At 45.5% G+C, this 17739-nt stretch overlaps 1 protein-coding gene across 6 annotated transcripts in view; it reads right to left on the minus strand.

Annotated features, from left to right (window-relative positions):
• The window catches only part of ACACB (acetyl-CoA carboxylase beta), a 67859-nt gene that overhangs the window by 25950 nt on the left and 24170 nt on the right, over positions 1-17739 (minus strand). For 5 of the 6 annotated variants that reach the window (XR_012654733.1, XM_032805413.1, XM_075059993.1 and 2 more), the window contains 21 exons: positions 17338-17419; positions 16859-16957; positions 15594-15700; positions 13512-13622; positions 12789-12998; positions 11416-11586; positions 10675-10836; positions 10181-10344; positions 9196-9346; positions 8985-9088; positions 7467-7548; positions 6569-6714; positions 6278-6428; positions 5923-6057; positions 5224-5370; positions 4283-4471; positions 2179-2279; positions 1672-1760; positions 1452-1576; positions 337-450; positions 113-226 (listed from right to left, as the gene is read on the minus strand). Coding sequence is in view for 5 of the 6 variants with exons in the window: in XM_032805413.1 (XP_032661304.1) it covers positions 113-226; positions 337-450; positions 1452-1576; positions 1672-1760; positions 2179-2279; positions 4283-4471; positions 5224-5370; positions 5923-6057; positions 6278-6428; positions 6569-6714; positions 7467-7548; positions 8985-9088; positions 9196-9346; positions 10181-10344; positions 10675-10836; positions 11416-11586; positions 12789-12998; positions 13512-13622; positions 15594-15700; positions 16859-16957; positions 17338-17419 (2754 nt within the window). In the remaining variant the exon portion in view is untranslated. Of the gene's footprint in view, positions 1-112; positions 227-336; positions 451-1451; positions 1577-1671; positions 1761-2178; positions 2280-4282; positions 4472-5223; positions 5371-5922; positions 6058-6277; positions 6429-6568; positions 6715-7466; positions 7549-8984; positions 9089-9195; positions 9347-10180; positions 10345-10674; positions 10905-11415; positions 11587-12788; positions 12999-13511; positions 13623-15593; positions 15701-16858; positions 16958-17337; positions 17420-17739 lie in introns of those variants that run through there. The other variant, XM_075059995.1, reaches the window with a different exon arrangement.

Raw genomic sequence — 17739 nt, forward strand, 5'->3', positions numbered from 1 at the left:
CCTTTTTAAGCCCTTTTGAAATAAATGGCTTACAAATCAAACTGCTTCACTAAGAACTAACTAAACAGTAAAATCCCATGCTTTAGAATTAATTTTAAGAAGTAGTCACAACCTTTAGGTTTTCAGGGCAGAACTGGTGGCCGTACATGTCGATAGCAGACAGGAATATGGACTCCACCTGATTATGTCTCAGTTCATAAGAAGGGAGGTGAGAGGCAATCAAAACCTACACATAAAAAGAATCTAAATAAATGGCTATGATTTGGAGGCAGAAGGGGAAGGTTGAGGGAAAAATCACCACCATTTAACATGGTGTAAACCACAAAACATACTAACCTGTCTGGCTCGCAAAGCCACTTTGGAGTGTTCTGTTTTACTGAGCTGTGTTAGCTCAGTGAGAATGGCCATCAGCTCCTCTGTCATGGTGGAGTCTCGACCACACAGCTGGTCCTATTAAACATCCTTCCAGTGTTAGTGACTAACACTGACTGAACAGAAACCTCCATCTACATTCCTTACTTTGCCTACAAACGTCTGTACACTGAACCAAGAAGAAGTGCATTTCTCTTCTAACATACACACACAGAGCCAATTTTTTGTTCTGGCCTTGGAATCTATAGAAAGAAGGGACCACTGTGATCATCTAGTCTGATCTCCTTTATGGCACAGGCCAGAAAACCTACCCTTTTCTTAAAAGTCAGTACAGAAAAGGGAAGATCATTTAATGAAGGCTCCATTAGTGAAGAAGCCACCAATAACAATTTTGGGGGGTGCAGTCAAAGACATTAAGAACAGATGTTATAAAGTTTGAAAACAACTAAGTTTTAAACAGGTAACACCAAAATACTTCTTCAAAATGTCTGCAGAAGTTTAATTTTACAATAAAATACGAGAGGCAATCTGATGTAATAGTCTGCGCTTCTGAGTTCCACTCGAAACCTGCCTCCCCATTTGCAAAGTAGATCTAATAAGGAGTCTTAATTAAAGATGTTAAAGCACTCTGTAGATGCTCTACATCAGATGCTCTGCACAGGTAAAGTATTATTAAGTGCTGTAAGAATACTTGAGACCTGACACACACATCACATGAACATGCCGAATCAATCCATTGCATTTGCTTTATTTTATTGGCTGCAGTATCTCAAATCAACCCTCTTATTACAGGGAAGCTTCCCACACTGGTAATTTTTCCAGAGTTCTCTGCTGAAGCTTGACCTTCACTCTTACAACACTGCAATGGATCCCTTTTATAAAACTGCTACCAGCAAGCCACTCATCAAAACGCAAAACTACAGACTGCTTCATTCCCTCCCGCCCTTATTTCTCAATTTCCTTGTATTCAGAATTTGCCTTCCAGGTCAGCGGTAACACTCTACGGTGCATCTCAACAGCTGTTTCTGATCCGACTTGACACCCATCCTAGTCTCACAGAGGTTGCCATCTCTACTTACAATTACCATGATCACCAGCAGATTCTTCTTTGCCACCTGGGCATGAGAGAAGATACACTCGAGCACCGGGGTCATGTCTAGTTTGTACTGCTCCCTCAGGCTGATCACACATTTGTCATAGTGGGCTGGGGAGACAGCAAGCATCCCCTGGTTAAATTAGTTCCCCCTGCCTGCGGAACAGCACTGGGCCCTTGGCAAACACACCACCACTTCCTCTGACCTTGTTGGAACTGCGTTTCCACTTGCAAATATCTTCTCAGCAAGTCTAACACAACAGATTTCATATAGCCCCGAATGCCGCTGCGGTACCTGGGAACAGAGAAGAGGACCAAGTGTGCCACACCCCAGAGCTAACGCGCCATTGCATTGGCCACGCTGCTTTTGCTGGGAATTGAACATGGACTAGGAAGCAGTCAGGGTGTATCCTCCTCTCCTGGGGCAGGCAAACAGCTCAAGACAATGGAACTCGGTGCACGAGCCAGGAAGTGGTGCTCACCCAATGCTCCACTTGCTCAGGACAGAGAGGGGTGCAGCATCACTGCCAGCCTTCCCACAGGGCTCTTCCTCCAATCACCTACACCAGCATTGGCCCCGCTTGCCCTGCTGCTCTGGCCCTTTTCCACCTCCCTTGGAGCCAGGGCCGGCACTAGTTTCTATGGAGCATTTCACAGCACATCTGGAAACCTCCCACACCGTAGAGCATGCCACAGCACAGGAAGGCATTCACCTCTGGACTAGCTGCACAATGCTCTGCGTGTTCATGAAGAAGACTTCCCGGTCTGCCTTCCTCTGCAAACTGGCCGCATAGCTGTCCAGTATGCTAGCAATCTGCACAGAGCAGAAGAAACACAGGCATGAAGGAGCTAAAAAGGTAGCTTGGGCACAAAGGGGATGTAACTCACACATACGCAGGAATGGTTAAGACACCATTTCTCTTGCCCTACACACACTCCTCTTTTTAAGAGACTATATTAATTAGCAGGAACTCTAGTGGGATTTTCAAAGAAGCCCATGTGTCTAACTGTTACGCTCCTTTGAAACCCTCAGACTGTGAGCAGCAGTAAGTTATTTCCATTTTCCCAAAGATCAGGGGCAGGTTCTGCAATGCCTCACTCAAGCGAGTTGTCCCAACTCATGTGAGCAGTTCCATTAGTTTCAGCTAGATTATTCACAGTAAGGATTTGCACGACTGATCTGGTGTCTTTATGGTTGCCATTCTTGGGCACTACAAGGCTGTAGAGATGTCTCCATAAATTGGAAACATTAATTCCAACCCTGCAAAGAGGAAAGGCAGCAAGTATTATAAGGGGAAGAAAAACCATCTCTGTTTGGTAAGTGCAGTACAGCCAGCCTGCCAGCCACAAGACATTCCAAGTGTGCGTATGTCCCAGCAGGAATAATTCACAAACCCACCACAATCCTCTCTCTCTTTTCTTTTAAATTAAAGATCATAGGCACTGTTATGAACAATGAAATGTAGCTGTAGCTGTGTCAGCCTCAGGATATTAGAGACATGGTGAGTGAGGTAAACCTTTTGTTGGACCAACTTTTGTTGGTGAGAGAGAGAAGCTTTCGAGCCGCACAGCTTGTCTCTCTCATCATCAGACATTGGTCCAATAAAAGATATTACTTCACCCACGGTGTCTCATGAACAATGAAAGACAGACATTTATCATTACACACTCACTGGAAAGCCTTGGAGCAGGGAAATGATGCCTGGATTGACAGAAATCTATTTACAGAAAACCCATGGAGGTCAAGCACACTGATCTATTCCAACTGCATTTTACATGGAACATTCAGAGTAACAGCTGGGAGAAGAGGAGACATAATTTTTCAGATTTCAAATAGGAAAAAGATAGCTTAAAGAGGTTAGCGCAATTTTAGAGGGGGAAAAAAATTGCTCCAGGGCTGAGAACTTGTGTTAAAGATTCCAAATTAAACTATATCTATTACAAACGTTTGCTGATCAAAAACCTGTTTTTCCACACACAACAGAAATGTTGAACAAAATTTTTTAATGAATTTATTGTATATGACATTTTCCCCATTAATATTTTTGATGAAACCCCATCTTTTAGCAGAAAAACTTTTCAGTTGAAAAATTCTGACCAGTTTAGTATGAAAGGAAAAGACTGTGATAGTCACTGTAGCAGGGTGATGACCCGCTCCAGCCCTGACAGGGTTGGAACCAGCCCTGGGAGAGGGCTGGCAGGCTGGGAGAACAGCCCAGGTTGAGTGGGGAAACAGCCGCAGCTGTGGCATTCAGAGAGAGAAGGGCCTGGCTGCTGGAAGCTGAGAGAGAGTACCTGAGGGAAGCTGGGCTGGGGAATAGGGCAAGGGAGCTGTAGGGCTCCGCCTGGTAAAACCCTCAGGCTGCGGCTGAGTGTAAGGTCAGACAGGTACTGGGGCTACAGAGGGGTAGCCACAGGTAGGCCGAAGCAGCTGGTCCAAACCCCTTTACCTGTGATGAGTGGCTGATACACTGCAGTCTGCCCCAGGGAATGGGAGCTAAAGTGATGACTGGCAGTAGCCAAGACTGAAGCAAAGTGGGGATAGTGGGTGGGGGTTCCCTGGGGAGGGGGAGACCCAGAACTGTGGGGGTACTGCCAAGGGACAGCACCCAGTTAAAACGGCACCGAGGTCCAGGGAGGGACACGGGGGCGAAAGGACAGGCAGCTCACCAGCCTGCAGAGGGCACTCCAGAGCTAGAACAAGCTAATTCCCGGAAGTCACCAGAAGGAGGTGCCACAGGGGTGAGTCCACACCTTTACAGTCACCAAGATATTAAAGAGGTTGGAACACAAGACCACCCCTCTTGTATGGCTTACTTGCTGACTGGGAAACTGACACAGCACCGAGGTGATGTTACTAGCGTATTGTGCCATCACTTTTCGAATGGATTTCTCCACTGACAGCGGGATTCTGCCAGACACGTTTGTCATGATCTCCTGCAGCTCCAGAAGGGGCAGGGAGGGGTCCTGGAGGGTCTTCATCAGCTCACATACCCATTCTTTCATCTAAGCAAAATAACGATTATTGCTATGAAGATGTCACAGGAAAACATCAGAGGCGGATGTGTCAGGAAAGGCAAGTGAATGGATCTTGCCATCCCAATGAAAACTATGCTTGCACCCCTGTAACCAACAGAGTAGGTGGGCTAACACAATGGAATTAAGGATGGTTTCTCAACTGTGGCACTGAGCTGGGAGTAGCATCAAACCAGGTACAGAACCCTGGTCAAAGTCATTCAAGGACTGATTTTGAGAGGTGCTGAGCACCTGCAGCTGTCCCTGACCTCAGTACAAGTGGTGACGGCTCAGCATTTCTCATAAATCATGCCCTTAGAATCCTTGTGTATAAAATGGGAATGACACCTTCCTACCTATCTACACAACAGGTGATCGTGAGACTTAACTTAAGGCTTGTAAAGGACTTTGAGATCGCTGGATGAATGGAAGGCACAAAAGATGTACTACAGCCAATGGTTAACATTAAGGGGCTTAGCAAAGTATTAAAAAATTTCCCCCAAGGTTGCCACTTAGAGAAATACGGTAAGTGCTCTTTGTTATCACACGAATAGTGGGAGACCATTCCAAGAAGAATACAAGTTAAACTAGATTTGAGAGTAGATCCAGGTCTTTGTCCATGTATGAAAAAGAAATTGAAGGGACAGATGGTTACACATGAACAAAAGTTTGTTGGCATACATGTGTCAGTTAAAATACCCTCTGGGTATAAGAAGCAGATGCCATTAGAGAAAGGCACTTACTTTTGCACTGAAATATGGCTCTGGCAAGCAGTAGCCATTCATGACATTGATCAGATTCTCCAGGACACTGTGAAAGACCTGGTGCAGCTTCAGGCCACCTATTGGCAACATCTGCTGGGTGGGGAGGCCACCTGTATACAACTGGGCCTGAGGTCGAATACAAGAGAAAGAAAGCATTTGGAATATAAAACAGGAGTGGAGAAGGGAAAAGTAAGGCAGATCTCATTCAAATTAAACTACCATCTAGAAAAATACATGTGTACAACCTCAGCAGGCAAGGAAACTGCTCAGTATCCATAATTATTTTAATTAAAATGCAAAGGAGGGTGTCGCCAGAATGAATCAAGTGGTAAGTTGCCAAATAAGAGGCATTAGAAAAATGTATGTCAGAATTCCTTATTCTGGTAATTTTCAATCAAGTCTTAATAATCAAAATTCAGTTTTCTGCCCAAATCCCAAAAGGCATATATGCTTAAGATACAGACTAGCTAGGGCCAACAGACTATTTATATAAAGGCTACTCTTTCAAATACCAAAATTCTACATCACTGCTAAGTATCTGGTGTGTTAAAACCCAATTGAACAAACATATTAAGATCCTGAGGCATAAGAGACAGACAGTTACAAGTCACGGATGACTTGATTAGTCATGTAAGTAAATAGAAAATAACCTGGTTCTGTCCCAGCAGCAATACTCACTGGATGCACTTTGGTAGGATCATCTAACTCGAGTCTAGCTATAACACAGCCTGCCTCCAGCAATGCTCCTGGCCGTTTTATATAACGTATATGGCCAGATTCCTTCACCTCCAGGGTCAAAATAATTTTCATCACCTGTATGAGGATTGGTGGAATAGAGTGTAATAAATGAGTATCATCCATGCAACATCAAGAGCCTAGGACAGTCATTTTTTTCCCAACCGTCACAATAGAGACAAGACTTCATTTTTTTTATTGTAGAGGTGCAAATACATAATCTGCATCTCTTTATCAAGCATACAGATTGGAAGCCATTTGCCACTCAGTGACACAATCTGCACTAACCTACAGTTACCTCTATCTCTGCAAAACTGTGCCCTACGAAGATGTGGCCTCCATCTTCCACAGTGTACTTCAGCAGCTTCCCAGCAGAGGGTGATCTCAGCATGGTTGGATCTTTTTCCTTTTCAAAGTCATACGTTTTGTTACCAACGGTGATTCGGTAGCTTAAGTAGAGGGGAAATTCTGTTACTGCTCAACCTATTTTCTGCCTGCTGCAGAAGCAGCTGCAATTGCTGTTGTGTCTAGTCGCGAGATTGGGAAGAAAGCTGCAGGAGTGGGATAATGGGTCAGTTCTCTAACTTACCAGTCAACTTCTTCTTTCATGTATGTCGTGTAACTGTTACCATCATAGGAAAGCAGCACCCCGCCATCATTCAACCTGTGCATGTCTATCTCGATGTGAGTGTTATTCATTATAATGACATAAGTTGTCAGAGACTGACGGGCAACCTGTTGAAAAATACCAAAGAGATAGGCTTTAAAACGTGAACATTACAACCCTCACTGAGATCAAGCCTTAGGCTTGCATTGCCAGGCTGCTGTGCATCAGTCCTTTGAGATGACACCAGAAGCTGAGCTCTCACTGTGTAGTGGGTGGGAGCAGGATTTAATGTGGAATACGGACTCTGCTTCTCCATGCCCCCTCTATCACTTAGACCAGTGTCTCTCAAGCTTTTTGATACTAGGGATCAGCTTGCTGCCTTCCTAAAACTGTGTCAGGGAGATCTCAGGGACCGGTCGCTGAGAATCCACAGACCGATTGCTGAGAAACATTGATTTAGATCACGGGATTTGAGGTTAGTGTTTGAATTGCTAGCCTGGTTCTACAGCTCAACCACTGTCAGTAATTTCAGCTGATCCTCCACTTTCTCATGATAAGAAAGTGATTTAACTAACTAAAGCTGCTACCTAGCTGGGTTTATGAACAGGAAAAGCCAACACTTTAGACACATTAACTCCAGCAACAGTCAATCTGGAAGCAGAAAAATTCTCCATACTGTAAAACCAATATAGTTAAACTCATTTAATATGAGACTTTCAAAAAAATGGATAATGAAGATATTTTTTAATTATCTTTTTGCTGGAAGTATCCACCCAGAAGTGCTTGTCTGTACTGATGAGAGACATGGAGAATCTGCCTAGCCGTGTGTAGTAATGCCTGCACGAGCCACAAGCTTGGAAAAACACAAGACACTGTTTACCTTGAGAGCGTACTTCACGTCTTCATAAATAAGCTCCACTTCTACAATGTTCAGCAGGGAAGCCGCTGGCAGAACTTGGCCCCTAAGGGAAAAGGACAAAAAGTCAGACACCAAGAGAACTCAGCCACAGTATATAGCCCATCAGCACTAGTCCAAAGAGCAGGTATAGACCGCAGTGGGCTGCAGAAGAGAGTTTTTAAAGGGGACTTGCAGGGGAGAGAAATGGTGGGTTTTGCATCCCCTTTCTGATGTATAAAGGCAGCGTGAAAGTTTATAAAACATTTAAAAGGTGGTGAGGGAGGAGCTGTGCTGTTTCACATGAGAAATTAAGCTCTTGTCTGCTCTACAAGATTCTGTGATGATTGCAGAGCTAACAACATGACACCATCGCAAGAGTGTAGTGAGTGAAAGTTCAGCAACTGAGAGGAGAGGGGACTTAGCCAGCCTGATTAAAACTTTGGTTTCTGTCATCATCTACTTAGCTCTAATGGCTAATGAACACTTGGGAGACAGAATGTCTTAAATAAAGACTCAACACTCCCACCTTTCAACTACGGTGTAAAAGTTCACAATACACATCTCTGAAAAACCACAAGTAGTCCAACAGGAAATCTTGTGAAGAGTGAACTTGACATTCCTAAAGGTAAAAAAACCCAGCAACTTAAAAACACTTTACTCATAGACATTAAAGACCAGAAGGGACCATTATGTTACTCTAACTTGACTTCCCACATCTCAGAAGCAAAAAGCAAAAACCTTGCATCTTCTTTTTTAATATCTCATCTCCTTTGCTGGCCCCATTAAGGCTCTGGAAGTCAAACAGTAAAGTTCCCTTTCCTCCACTTAGCTGCCTTTAAGAATATAGGAACACTGTCTTCACATCCCACTCTGAAAATCAGCAATGTAATCACAAGTCAACATTCTGTGCCTGGTCTTAACTCCCTTAGTGGTCATGCCTTACTCTGCTAGGGTGTGAACCTGCATTAGACAAAATCATGCACAAGTAGCCTGAATGTGTGTGACAAAGGGTCAGCTTATGTGCCAAAAAACCTTGGATCTCTCTCTCTCTCTCACACACACACACCCACCCCTACCCCTCAATTATTACAATATGTACAGTCCTCTACCAGAGACTGGGACCCTAATCCACTAGGTGCTGTACAAACACATAGGGACTCTTTCAGACTGTCTCTTACTATCTCAAAGACCTTGCAGTCTAAACAGACAAAGGATGTGAGGAGAAACTGAGGAACAGACAGGGGAAGTGATTTGCCCACAGTCACTCAGCAGGCCAGTGACAGAGCTGGGGACAGAACCATGTCTCCTGAGCCCCAGCCCAGCACCCTGTCCACTGCCTCTCAAACACAGCACCTTATGTCACATGCTCTGTATACCCCTGCTCTCGCTGAGGAGTGTAACAAAACTCCCATTCGTTTCAGGAGACCAGTATTTGGTCATAAGAAGGGTTCAACAGCCACGCTTCATTGTGTTTATCTCGTTAGTCACATAGCACTTTACCTTTCAAGCGAATGCAGGAAGTCAGTCATACAAGTCCTGAACAAGGCATCTGCTACATTCAGAGCACCGCAAACCACGCCCAGCATGGTGTCTGGCTTCTCGGCCTAGCAGGGGAAAGAATGACACTTCCAGCACATTGTGGACAGCAGATCCACGTGAGAATGAAGACAATTAGCCAGAGGGAAGAGAGTCAGAGCTCAGCTTCTCCCACCTGCACTTTCTCAGCAATCAGGTGGTCCAGCCACCCAGTATCTATCTCATTATTCTGAAAGCTCTCAGTTTCCAGCAGCTTAATCAGGTACTCGACTGTTGTTCTGAAATCCCCACGGATCGACAGCTCTTTCAGCGCCACAACCATATTCCTTTTAAAGAAAAGTTCTCCTGTTAATACTGAGTTTAAAATACATGATAAATATTCAGTGCTAAGCATATCGATCTACTGGGGCATACAAGATAACTGTTTCTTTTCCCCCCTTAGCAAGTATCTTTACCCACTTCATTTTCTATCACAAAGTACTAAAGACCCAAAATTTGATTTATCCAATACACAAGTGCAAGAACAGATGTTAAACTTCTCTTTACAAAATATACAAACACGTACGCCACATTTTGATTGGATTTCAACCAACATGCAAGAAGGCTCTTATACAGCAGCCAAGGTATACAGCAAGCTACCCAGAATTTAGTGGTTGAGAATGCTGCATATGGTGATAGGCAACCTCACAAAAACCTAGATAGACATGTTTCTATAACTCTGGAGAGAGACAGCCTGCAGTCAAAAGCTGTCTCCGAGTGCATGTTTTTAAAAGTCTGCCCTTTCTGCATCTTCAGCTGTTAGAGTTTTTTTTTTTTTTGGCCTGCTGGGAAACAGTTTACTTTGAAAGGTAACAGAGTAGCTCTGTGAGGTCCCAATGCAGCAAAGCATGTGACCAGTAGCAGTAAGAGCAATAAATAATGCTAAGCATTAAGTGCTTTGCTGAAGCAAGGCTAAATCGCCACATTTCAGTTTTGTTTGAACAGTTTCCATAACCCCCCTGCAGGGCCCTTTGTCACAAGTCCACAACTAAACTGTTCAGAAAAGCCGAAGCGGCTCACTGGCTCTTAGCGTTAAAACCAAATATTTTTAAATCTAAACCCAATCAACATTCAGTGGCACTTGACTCTCTTGAGGAATGCTTATTGCTGATCCTACTGACGAGATGGCCTCCTCGCGGTTCTCTCCCCAGGAGAAACAGTGCCCAAACTGCGAATCAGCAAATTCGTGCAAACCGCCAGCAGCTGCCACACTGAAATAACCCCAGACATTCTTGCTGCTACGGAAATTCAGCTCCTGCACAGTCCCTGAGCTTGGCTTGAATCCCTAGAGTCAATGAAAAAACAAAACAAAACAAAACACACACACACACACACAAAGAAGAAAGTAAGGAGTTTACATTTGAAACAAAAAAGGTACAAGTCAGGAAAGAGGAATCCCATTGCAAACAACAGCTATTATACAAGTCCACCTGTGGAGTCCATTAACCCCACAGATCTCATCTGAGAATGTGTCCAATATTCCAACATTTTATCAGTAGAGGACTGCTCAGAGTTCGGATCTCGCTAAAAACAAGGTAGTGCCCTGCCCTCAGCAACATCTTAATCTGATCCAGACCAGAGCAGGCGCTTTCTAAACAAGGTTCCATTTCCTCACCTCATCAGGGTTTTCACTGGTGATTCTAGCAGCAATGACATGGCCTCTGGGCACTGGGATATTCGCAGGGCTCTCAAAGCAGATGGGTGTATCAGCCCATGGCGACTCTCCATACAGCACTCGGATGTCTTTTATTCTGTGCAAGGGGACACCCATTGCAATCTGCACAAAGTGCCCAGGAGAAAAAGGAGATGGGGCTTGAAGTCTTCTAAATTAGCTCTGAAATGAGGCTTCAGCATGACAATTACAGCCAATCAGTGGGACTGGCTGGCTCAGGTAAACAGGAAAGGGACAAGGAGCCTTTCACCCTCTAGATCCCCAGTTCAAATCCAACTGCTTCTGGAGGAATTTAAGGGAGCAGCTATCTGATGGCTGGTCAGAGCCCCGTGTGAAATGACCTTAAGAGCAGTCATCCCAACTGGTCACTTTGTGGGCATATTTTTGAGGTGCTCAGGACTGATGGGCATGGAGACCAAATGTCCCCGTCACTCCTAGAGATGGCTCCTCTGGGTTGGGTGTGAGACATCACGCAGGGCCTTGGTCTGCTGCTGCCCATGTTCTACCTCTTGATGGAGAGAGAAATTCTTTCTCCCAGGCTGCCAATCTGGTACCTTTCACAAGCTCCAAACTCACACACAGTATGTGGCTCAAACCAATGAGCTCCTTAGTCATTCATGTGCTGCAACAACTTTAAGAAAAGCAACAGTGGGAAAAAATGGTATGTTGGCAAATTTCAAATACCTGTAGCTGAGCCGCAGGTAAGTTCACATCAGCAATCATTTCTGTGCAAGGATGTTCTACTTGCAGGCGGGGATTTAACTCCAGAAAGTGGAAGACCCCCTCTTCACTATAGAGGTATTCGACTGTCCCTGCACTCACATAGCCCACCATCTTTGCAAGGCGTACTGCGCACTGAAAAACACAAACACAAACAGATCTGGCTTTTGTGACACTAGCTCCTGCTAGTTCACAACTGCAGAGCACTTTGCCTGGTGTTCAGAGTCTATTTGTGCATGTTTCTGACATGCCCCTCATGCAATATTTCCAGGACACTACATCAAATCGGGGAAAGACAAATGCCGCAGCAATACAAATACAGTCTACAGCAACTGGAGGTGGATAGTGACAGCTAGAAAAAATCTCAAGCAGAGAATTAAAATCATAGACCAAAAATGCTAGTTAAATTAAACAAACCTCCCCACTTAAGAGTCACTTATTCAACTGAAATGTTGGTAAGCATGGGGGTTGTTTGTTTTTCTGTGTGTATGCAGTGCCCAGCACAATGGAGACCTGGTCCTTGACTGGGGATGTTGGTGGCTACTATAATGCCAATACTCAAACAACAAGAAGTGTACTGCAGGAAGGTGATGACACAGATAAGATCACATTAGTCACACAAGAGGTCCCAGAGGCTTGTGAAGTAATGAATACTCACATGATTAAGGGCTAGATCCTTAGGTCAGAGCTCCCTCTAGAAAGGGAAGGTGGTCATGGCTCCCAGGCTGAGAACCCCCAGTTCGAGGAGATTGTGGAAGGGATACAAGAATTAAACTTGCTGGACACTCCTGAGCAGGGCCAAAACCAGGGTGCGGCGAGCGGGACAGCCAGCCAGGGTGCAAAGCCATGGGGACGGAAAAGTGGGGTGGAAATAGGTGACACATAAAGTCCCACACTGCAGCGCTTGTGGAGGAAGCACCACCTTCAGCCCCTAACTCACCTCAATGGGCCACCCAGCCTGTCTGGGTTGGGAGCACAACCAAAAAAGCTGGGGTGGGGGAGGGGGAAGTGTAACACAGTGTGTGTCCCATCTCCCCACCCAAATGTCACCTCTGGAGGGGCTGGGGTGAGATGATGAAAAAAGGCAGGGGACGCAAATATGTTTGCTCACCCCAGGTGAGCACACTTATAGCTGGAGTGTGAGTTCTCTGTGGCTGGCATTGTCTCCTTTGTTATTTGTCTGTGCACCACCTAGCACAACCGGGCCTTGCTCAGGGTTCCTAGGCATTACCGTAATATATGTAATAAAACTAGTAGTGAAAAGGTTCCTCTTCTCTAACATCCTCTCTCTCTGTGACAGCTGCCTCAGCCTAGCCCACAGGAAAGACCCAGAATACCTGCTCCATAAAGTCAAACACGGAGGGAGCTGCTACCGTCACCGGTGCCTCTTCAATTATTTTCTGATGCCTGCGCTGTAGGGAGCAGTCGCGGCCAAACAACGAAACCGCATTCCCGTACTGATCAGCAAGGACCTGCACCTCCAGGTGCCGGGCGTGCTGGGCTAATTTCATCACAAAGATGGGGGACCCTGGAGCCTCGCTCTGTACCTGGGAGGGGAGGAGAAAAGTGTGAGAAATGCATTCATGTGGTGGATCCAGGCTTGTATATTCCTTGACATTGATGACATGTGTAAACCCATCCTCCATGGGGGAAATTCACTGCTGGGCAGAGGGCTGGCACCGTACAAAATATCATTCATGTTCCCAACTCCTTCATGTATTGAGCTTTTTACATTTTTTAAAAATATAAGATTAGTGTTTGAACTGACAATAACTGTGCCCCCCAAAATATGCCTATAAAATCAGTCAGGGAAACAGTGGGGAATGAGCACTCTTCTATTAAATATTCTTTTAAAAGGGAAAAAATAAAAATTCAGGATTTATGGGGAGGGGAAGGCACTCCTCAGAGCTTCTGGAGGGGGGAAACTGGGAGTTAAAAAGGCAGGTATATGTTCAGAAGAGGGTGGAGGGAGGCATCCTCCTTGGTGCCTCTTACTTCTCTGAGGAGGCAAATTAAAAAAAGGTGGGATTTGGAGGTACAAACTCTCCTCAGTCTCTTACTTGTCTGAAGCAGCCAATGAATTCCTCCGCGGTCTCTGCTTTCCGGATTCCTTTGCCACCGCCGCCTTCCAAAGCTTTTATCATCACAGGATAGCCAATCCTCTCAGCTGCCTGAAGGAGGGAAAGGGCCAGGAATTTGAAGGGAAAGGTTTAGATGTTTCTGAGCCAAATGCACCCATCAAAGCCCACAGAGTCGAGTCCCCTTGCCCTGAGGTTCAATTTGTCCAGAGCAAAACGCAACACACACAGATGTACTCATCGAATTCCTCTCAATTTAACAGAGAGGGAGCTGGTGGCAGATCAGCTGCTTGGAGGGGTCATCAGCTCTTAAAGAACTCCCATTAGCTCTGATCCAAACCAGTCCCCATCTGCTGAACTTCAGGACACCTCTATTTTGCACACCCTGCTGCAGGAGGTGAGGTGTGGTGAGAGTTTGGATCTGCCCTGGGGAGGAGAGCATTGTACCAGGTAGGGGTCTCGGCTCTGCTGGCTGCCAGGCATGTGACTGTCACTGCTGAAATTTATTTTTGTTTCTGTGACATGTGCTGGGAGCTAATAGCGCTGGTCAGGTCCCTTTCTATTACTATTAGGAATCCAATTAAGGAAAAGATTCATAGATTCCCAGGGCAAAAGGGGCCACTGTGATCATCTAATTTGACACCCTGTATGACAATGGTCCGCAACATGGTGCCCGCGGGCACCATTGTGCCTGCCAGGGCATTTATGTGTGCCCGCCTAGTGCCCAGCAGGGGAGAAAAGCCACGGCACCACGCCTGCTGGGGACAAAGAACTCCGCGGCTGCAGGCTGTGGGCGCCAGTGTTGTCTGTCCTCCTGGCTTCTCTCTGGCTTCTCTCTGCACTGCCCAGAACTGGCACCAAAAATACCCAAAACACAAAAACAAAACAAAAAAACCCACTCCGACTCTGCAGAATGGACGGAATGCCGCCCCGTAGCATGTGCTGTCCCAGTCACGTGCTTGCTCCACTGGTGCCTAGAGCTGGCCCTGTATGTGAGTAATTGTTGGTGCCCGCCACACTCTTCTAAAAACATGAATGTGCTACTGACCACAAAACGGTTGGGGACCACTGCTATATGACACAGACTACAGGACCTCCCCACAATCATTCCTGGGGCAGAGCTTTTAGAAAAACATCAAGTCTGGATTTAAAAATTCTCAGTGAAGTAAAATCCACCATGACTCTTAGTAAATTGTTCCAACGGTTAATTCTCTCATCTTTAAAGTTTTATACCTTATTTCCAGTTTGAATTTGCCTAGCTTTAACTTCCAGCCATTGGATCATGTTATATCTTTCTCTGCTAGACTGAAGAGCCCATTATTAAATGTATGTTCGACATATAGTTACTTACAGACTGTGATCAAGTCACCCCTTAACCCACTCTTTATTAAGCTAAATAGACTAAGCTCCTTGAGTCTATCACTAATCCTTTAATGATTCTTGTGGCTCTTCTCTGAATCCTCTCCAATATATAAACATCCTTTTTGAGTGTGGACACCAGAACCGGACATGGTATTCCAGCAGCGGTCACACCAGTAACAATTACAGAGGTCAAATAACCTCTTGACTCTTACTCAAGATTCCCCTTTAATACATCCCAGGAACACATTAGCCCTTTTGGCCAGCGTCACACTGGGAGCTCATGTTCAGCTGATTATCTGCCTCCACCCCCTCAATCTTTTTCAGAGTCACTGCTTCCCAGGATAAAGTCCCCTCATCCTTCAGGTACAGCCTACATTCTGTGTTTCCAGATGCATACACATAGCCATATTAAAATGCACATTATTTGCTTGCTCTCAGTTTACCAAGCAATCTGGATCACTCTAAATCAGCAACCTGCCATCTTCATTATTTAACACTCCCCCCAACTTCTGTGTCATCTGCAAGCTTTAGCACAGATGAATTTGTTTTCTTCCAGATCATTGATAAAAATGTTAAATAGCGCAAAGCTAAGGACTGATCCCTGCGGGACACCACTGGAAACACACCCACTGAATAAAGATGATTCCCCATTTACAATTTCAAGCAAAATGAGTTGAGTCGCTGTTGGGCCAGGATCTTTACCTCCAGGCTTTCATCTACATCCTTTACACAGCCTCGTGCATAAGTCTCTAGGGAGATGCTGATTGTTCTCCGCTGTTCACAATCCTCCGTCCATTCTGCCATGAGACCTACAGAACAAAATACTGACCTCAGAAGACCTTAATGCAACAGAGGATCACATGGTTACAGAGGGACCTCGCTAATTTATTCTCTTTCCTCGGAGACCCACAGCAAATGGCTGGATTTGGCAAGTTACTGAAGCTTCCTCACTAACAGCCCAGCCATAGGAACTACTACAGCCATATTTCCACTATGAATCATATGGGAAAGCAAGCAGGGGTGCACAGTTTGTCTGAAGTAGCAGCCAGGCCTGATTTAGCAGAGACCAGCTGTATTCCCCAAAACCCGGTTACACAGGAGAGCAGCTCTGAGCCAGAGAACAAACATGCAGAGATCTCAGCATTGCTATTACCAAGGTGTTTTGGGTTTGTTTTTTTTAAATCATTCTGGCTCTTTTTTTAAAACCCCACACAAATTGAGGCCTGGCAGTCCTCCAGCAGTGAGGCAGCCAGGCATCTCACCATGGCAGAGACCCGATTAGTATCTCAAGTCCAATAAACATTGAGCTGTCAAAAGCCACAGAGCTGTGGCTGAGCTGACACATGGACAGCAACACCTACAAATTCTCTCTGCCACCCACTTCCCTGTATTGGTAGAGTGATCAGGAACCAGGCTCAGGCATTCATACCTAGAAAGCCGAAGCATAGACACAGGCCAAACAGAAACAGGGGCCCGAGAGACAGAGGAGGGAAGGAAGAAAACAGTGAAGGTAAATACAATAAAATGAGAATGGCTACAGCAGAAGGAGAAGGAGGTTATTAATGGGAAAATTTGGACCAAAAAAAAAAAAAACTGGATGAAAAACTACTTAGGAGGGTAAAAGCAACAGTAGAGGCCCAAGGAAGAAGAGATGCATTAAGACAGAGCAGGAGAATTGAAGATGAGGAAGAGAAAAAGGAAAGCAGTAAGTATTCACAAAACTCCTGTTTATATAGCAACTAGAGTCAGCAATTTAATGGTGGATTGGCTGTTCCTGGCAGGCAGAAAAGGGAGCACTTAAATGTGCCTGGGCAGAGGAGGGGTGACATCCTACCCAAGATCTGGCCCCTCTGGCTATGAGGAGCCCCACTTTTTCTCTTCTGTAATAAGTTTTACAGAAAGCACCCAAATAAATCTGACACAAGCCAAGTTCAGACAAAGCATTTCTTGTCAGAAGGCATTCTTACCACTTCCGCTCCATGGCAATGTGGGGATCTGGACAGTCTGGGCTACAATGGTGGAAGCCACTTTATCTCCCAAAGCCCACATGGCTTCGCTGGGAGGACCTTAAAGCCAGCAGGAAACAAAAACATTCGGAGGTCAGTGCCTCAAACTCACAGAATCAGTAGGTCCCTTTTCAAAGAGAGGCAAAGAACTCCATATCCCACTCACCCTCCACCTGCATCAAACACAACTGAGTAAAAGCATACATTATGAAGAATGTTACTGGAAGTCTCCACGAACCCTGGCTTGAGAGCCCCTACACTAGAAGGCTGGCATGCAGGGCCAATACACACAGACACCACACTCAGAAATAGTGGTGCCCACCAGAAGCCAAGGACACCAACACGTTTGCTAACTCAGTGTACAGGACTCCCTTGGACAGTGATGGGTTTTGCTGGTTTAAGCAGAGGGCTGCACTGAGGAAAATAAGCAAGACCCCTACCTAGGAAAGCCACCCCATGTTTCTGCAACAGCTCTGGAAGCTTAGGGTTTTCAGAAGCGTGGCCCCAACCAGCCCACACGGCCTGTGATGAAAGAAAGGAAGTGAGTATGAGGAGATAGCTGTCCGCACAAGCGTCCTCCCATTTTTCACTCACAGCATCCTGCACTGCTCTCTAATAGAGACAGGCGCAGATCAACAGCATGGATCCCAACACCCTCAAACTTCAAAGCCCTAACTACAGCTTTGGCCTCTTTCTACACTCCACTTGCTCCCCTCCAACAGTAACCCAGGCTATCAGTTACAGTCTTCAAAGGCATAAGTGGTCAGGGAGCCATTTACCTAAGGGTTCACCCCTCCCACTTTGTCCTGTCATGGCGGCAATGATCGATGGATGCTCTTGTT

The sequence above is a fragment of the Chelonoidis abingdonii genome, chromosome 22 (genome assembly GCF_003597395.2).
Source record: "Chelonoidis abingdonii isolate Lonesome George chromosome 22, CheloAbing_2.0, whole genome shotgun sequence".
Taxonomy (NCBI): domain Eukaryota; kingdom Metazoa; phylum Chordata; order Testudines; family Testudinidae; genus Chelonoidis; species Chelonoidis abingdonii.